The 7,545-nt window shown below is 30.6% G+C and overlaps 1 protein-coding gene across 1 annotated transcript in view; it reads right to left on the bottom strand.

Annotated features, from left to right (window-relative positions):
* The window catches only part of LOC101507477 (glycosyltransferase-like KOBITO 1), a 7,593-nt gene extending 2,245 nt beyond the window's left edge, over positions 1 to 5,348 (bottom strand). The window contains exons 1-9 of the mRNA XM_004513319.4: positions 4,833 to 5,348; positions 3,476 to 3,625; positions 3,301 to 3,353; positions 2,809 to 2,917; positions 2,569 to 2,703; positions 2,387 to 2,431; positions 1,163 to 1,350; positions 938 to 1,079; positions 75 to 121 (exon numbers count right to left, since the gene is read on the bottom strand). Of these exons, the coding sequence (XP_004513376.3) occupies positions 75 to 121; positions 938 to 1,079; positions 1,163 to 1,350; positions 2,387 to 2,431; positions 2,569 to 2,703; positions 2,809 to 2,917; positions 3,301 to 3,353; positions 3,476 to 3,625; positions 4,833 to 5,327 (1,364 nt within the window). The 5' untranslated portion in view covers positions 5,328 to 5,348. The remainder of the gene's footprint in view (positions 1 to 74; positions 122 to 937; positions 1,080 to 1,162; positions 1,351 to 2,386; positions 2,432 to 2,568; positions 2,704 to 2,808; positions 2,918 to 3,300; positions 3,354 to 3,475; positions 3,626 to 4,832) is intronic.
* Positions 5,349 to 7,545: the final 2,197 nt, after the last annotated feature.

Below are 7,545 nucleotides of genomic sequence, written 5' to 3'. Positions count from 1 at the left end.
TATATATATATAGAGAGAGAGAGAGAGAGAGAGAGAGAGAAAGAATAAATAAATATGAATTGAAGCTAGCATACCACTTCATCATCTCTTCCTCAGTTGCAGTTGAAGCAATGATGAATGCCTGAAATTAATGTGGTCTACTTATTAAGCATAAATGAAAGCATTGATGAATGCCTAGAATTGAAAAGGTTTACTTAACAAAAATGAGTGCTTATCGGCAAACAATATTTTCAAACGTTTATCTTTTTGGTCCCTGCAAATATACCATTTTTAACTTTTTGTCCCTGTAAAAAAAATTGTTATTAGTCCTTGCAGTTACATCATATTTTGCTTTTGGTCATTGCTGTTTATATTAGTCCCTGAAATATTTGTTTATGTTTGGCATTAATCTTTGTAATGTGTATAACATTTAATTTTAGTCCCTCCAATATCAACTACATAAGAACTAAAATGAATATTACACACATATTACAAGGAGTCAGGGACCAACTCCAATATGAACAAATCTTGTAGGGACTAAAACAAGACAACAAGGACCAAAAGGCAAAAGTTGTATATTTGCAAGAATTAAAAACAGGAAAAATAATTACCGGGACTAAAACCAAAAAATAGAATATTTGCAGGACCAAAACAAATTTGAACTGTTAGTTAACACTTCATTCTCACACCAAAAAAATAGAAAAAGGATAGCTCGATGCATGAAGCTCCCACCATCGTTGGATCTAAAGAAGGTTAGCTATACCAATGAATAGGAATGCTATTTCTACAACTAGAACCCATATGATCACCAGGTCACAAGTTACACAAGTATTGCACTCTCTACAATAGATAAAAGAAATTCTAAGAAAATTCACTATAAAAACAGCCAAGCCTAGGTCTGAGCTATAGTAAAAATGGAGACAGGGTGGGAGCATAAGGACAAAATTCTGAAACTTACAGATCTGTCAAATTCCAACATGAAACATCTTTTGACATCTTCTTTTGTAGGTTTGCAACCACAACGATCACGTCTAGAAGTTAAATCCGAGAATTTGGCATACGTGTAATGTAAAACAGCAGCCTCTTCCAATTTGATTTCACTGGCACAATTCAGAAGAATCATCACCATACTGATTAAAAATATCATGGATACAAATATGTTTTATGAATAGACGTATCATACTTTGGTGTTTTCATATAATTATGCCATCTGTGTGCACCATTAGGCCGAAGGTGATCTTGTACACGTGCAGCTGATTTTCCATTTCCGTAAGTCAGGAAGTAGTTTGGATTTCCACGCACAGAATCTTTGTACATACCAAAGTATGTATCCTTTGGAAGATGGTCGTAATTCTTCTTAAACATTGATACCTGTTTTGATACATCGAAAGAGGGAGGCAGAGTTATAAATAACAAAACATGCAAACTTCAAACAAGAACCACGGAAAAATCTTTCAAATTCAGCCGAAACACAAAAACATGCACAAATAAGAAAACAATTGCATCCTTTACATATTTTACTTTTTTGAATATAGTGCCCAATTAAATCAAAGGACAGGCCAAAGGTGCCAAAAAAAGTTTTGAGAAATTAACAAATGTAAATGAATGAAAACTAAATTTACAAAATTGGTAATTTACATTATGAAGAAAGTAAAAGACAAAATACTTTCATATTTTATTACTACAGCCCTAAGCTGTTTATATAGGAAAAGGAATTACAATAGTAATACTGAGTAATAATGACATAATAAAAATAAACATAATAATATAAAATAAAAGAATAAAATCTGATTTCTCATGATTCTTCAACACATTACAATTCCTTTCATGTCAGAAGATTTGGTTACAACCAATATATCCTTTTCATTCAGGTGCATAATCAAAGTATAAGAGTGGCAAAAGTGCCCATTATAGCATCAACTTTGACTGCAAAAGTTTACAACTAATGGTCATTTTACAACTTTCCACTGATGCGATTTAAACTCTATCTCCTTGGGTTATAAGGTTGAACTTTTATCACTGAGCTGACACCTCATGAACATAGGCATCTTAAAGAAATAGCAAATATATATCATCAAAGTTGGTTAAAGAAAAGAAACGGCATCTTAAAAATATTTACATATAACTATTGAGTCTGATATATTTATTATATGAATGGCCAACTGTTTATTACTGTGGAAGAATCAGATTTGATTCTCTTTTATTTCATATTATTCTGTTTATTATTATTTTATAATTCTTTCATTATTACTATTGTAATTTCTTTTCCTATATAAACACCCTAAGGTTGTAGTACTAAAATATGAAAGTATATTGTCTATTACTTTCTTCAATTACTTTATTTTAGGTTCTCTGTAAATAAATTGCATGCTTTTAGCAAAGACTCGGTACAGCTTTCAGGACTTACCTCACTAAATGGTTCTTTGATATCTTCTCGCTCAACACTGCTTTCCTAAAAAAAGGAGACTGATAGCATTAGTTACAAAAATGAAGCTATAACAAACTAGCCATATGATTTATTTCTCTTCCAGTTCCTTGAGTTATAAGCGAAGAGCACACAATTAAGAAAAATACGGAGACTGTACTCACATAGTTAGGAAATATGACCATATCGACATTTCCCGGAACATCAAGAAGCAACTGCCTTAAAGAATACTCCCGAGCACCAGCCGGGTGTATTAATTCGTCCGTATCGAGATGAAGAATCCAGTCCATTCCAGTATCCTGATGTTACAACATGCAGAAAATTGCATTGATCAACCAAATTAGGGAGAAAACAACAACAATAATTATAATATAAAATATGTGCAATAAAACAATTCATCATACCTTTGCCATTACAATAGCCATCTCCATATTGAGGGATTGCTTTACAAAAAGTTCATAATTGCACGGCTTATAAAAGAAACTTGCCAGCCATGTCTCATTCCAAATACGGCTGATGCAATCAACAATATATATAATCAGTATGAAAAATCTTTCTAGTAGAAACTAAAGAATTAGAATAAGAATACATTGATGTATCCTGAAAACAGGAGAGTGTAAGTATACCATGTCATATAAAAAGTATAACATGGACAAGGAAAAGGAATAAAATTTTACTTCAACGAGCATGGACATAAGCAATAAAAGAAGCAGAAACATGAATATTAGAAGGGTCGTCATGGACATACAGAAACATCAAACTATTATGGTGAAAAGCATCCTGCATATCTGTTATCTAAATTTAAATCGAAAAACTATGGCAAACACTATAATCATTGGAAATAGCAAAATCTATTCAAACGATGAGTCGGTAATAAAATGGTAAAAATGATTAACCTCTTAGCTTGCTGTTCTTCCAGCTTTCTTGTTCTATATATAACCTTTACACCCTAGTTAAAAACATAAACCAAATTAGAATAATAGCATTCAGGAAGAGAAAGGAGGAATGTGAAATAAATCAAAAGAATTGAATTGTATACTGAGATGGATTGAATATTGAAATTCTACTTACGGGAATTGATTCCAAGATCTTTGATACTTCAGGCTTAGCAGCTTTCCCCTCCACGAATAGAAAAAAGTTTGTGACTCCAATGACTTTATGATAAAACATCCAGGGAAGAATCTGCTCGAGCCCTGCTGATGTACTAGTTGTGACACAGATCTGCATAGCAAGACGAAAAATCAATCAACTCAATCAAAAGTAATACTTAATAAAAACTATAAGATTGAAGTAAATCGAGTTATCAAACAAAAAACAAAGGGGGTGAAAGGCTTTTTGTGTATAAAATAGCTTAAACATAAGAACGCTAAAAAATTCATTGAAACACAATCTTCAACAGATATATCTCAATATTAACTCAATTTGCAGAAACGTCAAACACAGATCATAGAAAATCAGTAAATCACATATCACATGAATTCAGTTAAACTCCGGTACTAATAATATAATTTACTCAAAATTCAATGCAGCTAGGACTAAATCTAAAATCAAAATCTCTATAAGATTAGAAAAGATAGGGGGAAAAATGACATTTTGCGATCCAAAATTACTGAAAAACCCGAACAAGAACAGAAACAAAAATAATGTTCCGCTCTAGGCCAAGGTCCACCCAAATTGGACTTCCATACAGAAGGCCCAGTATCACACGTAGAACATTCCTCTGAGGATCAGGGACCACATGATCACAATCAGACGCTGATCTGCACATCACCGCGAGATCCATGCGTCTGGTAATGTCCTCAGCGGCCTTTCCCTGTCATTTCCCCTGAATAGCTCTACTATATAAAGAGTTCCTTCCTTCAAAAGTAAGGTATGCATTGTTTCCACTACCTCCCACTCATCTCGATCTTCCAATAACTTAGACCGTCAGAGTGTTTGCAAGTACACCTCCACCGGAGACCTAGAGCCTTCATTCTCCACCGTGCTTCATCGCTTCTGAGTTCCGGCCACGTTTGAGATCCACAGTGGAGCAAACAATATTTTCAGAACCAACCTTCATTATCTTCATCAACTAATTACCAACAAAATTCCTACATTAACCCCATTTACAAACACAGATCACATGACCTCTAACTCTAAACATCAGAACTAGCACAATTAACTGAAAAAGTGAAAATAAATCCAAACCCTTTTATCACAAACATGGTTTTCAACAATTACAAAAATAGGCACAGCCCAGTTTTCAACACATGGTTTTTTGCCATCCAGATGTGTACTTCCGGACGGAACTGCGGTTTATAACAAACATGAGAGTTAAAAGAAACTCTCGAAATCAATCGAAATCCACCAAAAGTCAATCCTTAAAATTACAACAAAAAATAAGCACAGCCCAGTTTTCAAACCAAAGAAAAGAGCATAAAAAACGAACCTTTGGGGTAAGAGAATCACCAAAGTCAAGCTTCCAATTATGGTAATACGGGAAAGAAGGTGAAGAAGAACGAGCAAGGTTAAGACAATCAGATGAACGAGAATGAGAGAGAGGGGAGAGATGAGAAGAGCCCGTGCCAGGTAAACGATGAGAGCCATGAGGGGATAAAAGGGTTGATGGATCGGTTATGCCACCACGCCATTGAAGGATGAATGCTATTGTGGCTAAGGAAACAGGGAGGAGAGTGAGGAGGAGAAGGATCTTTGAGGTGAAAGAGTTGGAAGATGAGGAGGATGGGGTTGAACGGAGGGGGGTGTGGAGGTTGTTGTGGTGGTGGTTGGTTATTGGCATGGTGGTGGTGGAAGATGGAAATGGAACCAAACCACCGAAGCGGTTTACACACGCAACAACAACTCTCTCTACTATCTCTCTGTTTGTGTGATAGTGAAGAGAGTAAGTAACAAATGAATCAACAATCATGGAGTCACATCTCATTTTAAATTTTTTAAATTTTAACTAAAAGACCCTAAATATATATTTTATTAATGAAACTACGAATTTAATGTTTTGTTTAGTTTAGGAGAACAAAAAAGATTAAGGAAGAAAGTGAAGTGATTATTTAATTGTTTGATATAAATAAAATAAAAAAATAAAAGAAATAAACATATCTTTATTAAATTAAAATTATTCATAAAGTAAAATATTTGATACAAATTAAAGATAAATTAATAAATGAATGTAATGTAATGGAAATTGTCTTTTATATATTAATGAAGTAAATAATTGATTGCAAAACATTTCAACTTAAAGATAAAAAAATATGTTTTTTTTTTTATTAAAAGTCATATTCATTCATTTTAATTAATAGAAAATATATGAATCGAGAATATTACAATTTAAAATTATTAAAATCGAAAAAGTATACAAACAAACTCACATCATCTAAATTAATAGTATAAAATCGCAAAATATCTATAAGTATTACAAAATCTACAAAAATAACAAAATTGAGTTAGTACTCAAATATCTGAAGATGTAACATTGATAACATCAAAATTATTGATTGAATTTATGTCGATCGAAGTTGATATATTAATCTGAATCAAAGAATATCGCAACAAGACGAGAAATACGAAATATTGCATCAAGACAACGAACAAATATAGTGTTTCACAATGACGACGAAATCAAAAAAAGAACTAAATATGTGTAAAAATTATTTATTTAAATAAAACAGAATAATAAATAATTGACTTAATTGCAATTTTTAGTCCCTCTATTTTTATTGATTCGCGAAATTGGTCTCCATATTTTAAAAGTCGATAGTTTTTGTCCCTCCTTCTGATTTTTTAACTAAAAAATAATGACATGAAATATTTTAAATAACGTGACATATGATACGATAATATAAAATGATTACCACCCATGAAATTGAAATAAAACACATTAAAAATTTAGAATTCAACTTTATAAATTTTTCATATTTTTAATTTAATTAATGACATATGAATAATTAATGCATCTAAATAGTTCTATATCATAGAATTGTATGTCACGTCATTAAAAATATGTCAATTCCGTATTTTTTAGTTCAAAAATCTAAGAGGGACTAAATCATAAATTAATAATAATAGAGAAGATAAAACTGCAATTAAATCTAAATAACCTCTCTTTAGTATCAATTATAAAAATAGATGAGAAGATAAAAGAAATACATTAATGTTAACGAGATTAATTAAGAAACACAAAATACATATCAATTACATGGTTTAAGATGCTCCACTTTTAAGTTTTTTTTTTTTATCTTTGGTGGCTTTAATCTATTTCTCTCTTAACCAATCATTCCCTCTCATTTAAATGATTTTTATCAATTAATTTTAATAATCAATTTTATTTTAAAATATACTAAAATCATCAAAGTTACTCATCACTAAAAATAGATAATCCATTTTTCAATTACACGAGGACACTATTGTAACTTTCATTCTTTTGGGTGACTTTTTAATGCTTTCTTCTCACATTGAAAGAGAAAGTGTATGTCACGGGGTTTCCTACTTTCCTTTCTCTCATCTCCCATCTCATCATTTATCATTCATGTGACTTACAAGATCAACAATTTCCTTTATTTATCTCTCATCTCATCATTTATTAAACTATTTTAGTAAATCATTCTATAATTATCTATCTTACTTAAATAATTGAATTTTAAAAATTAATGTTTAAAGGCTCTGTATCCACAATATAAAGATAATTTATATTATCCTTTAATTATATTCAATCGGTCATATCATATTAAACAATTTTTAAATCAAATATAGTTATCAGATGTTTTAACTGACGTGATGAGTTATTAATTTACATTAGTTGTGCATTTTTTTAAAATCCTTAAAAATATATATATACTTTATACAAAAATATACTAAATTTTAGTGTGACTTTTTTTTTCAATTTTAGCATTTATTTAAAAATTTAATTTATATACAATATCAAACCATTTTATGCTAAAAATATTTAATTTGTATAGTAATTATTTTTAAAATAATAAACGTGAGTAGTTGTAATGTGTAGTTGTAATGTGTTAACATATAAAATATTATACACTATTAATGCATGCAAATTAAACTTTTCAATTAAATTATTTCATTTACGATTTTATTGCATATTATCAATCATATAACTGAACTTTATATATGGATAAAAAGCATACAAATTT

This window comes from Cicer arietinum, chromosome 5, assembly GCF_000331145.2.
Source record: "Cicer arietinum cultivar CDC Frontier isolate Library 1 chromosome 5, Cicar.CDCFrontier_v2.0, whole genome shotgun sequence".
NCBI lineage: Eukaryota > Viridiplantae > Streptophyta > Magnoliopsida > Fabales > Fabaceae > Cicer > Cicer arietinum.
Note: the sequence above shows the minus strand (reverse complement) of the source record. Positions and strands in the feature narration are given on the sequence as shown.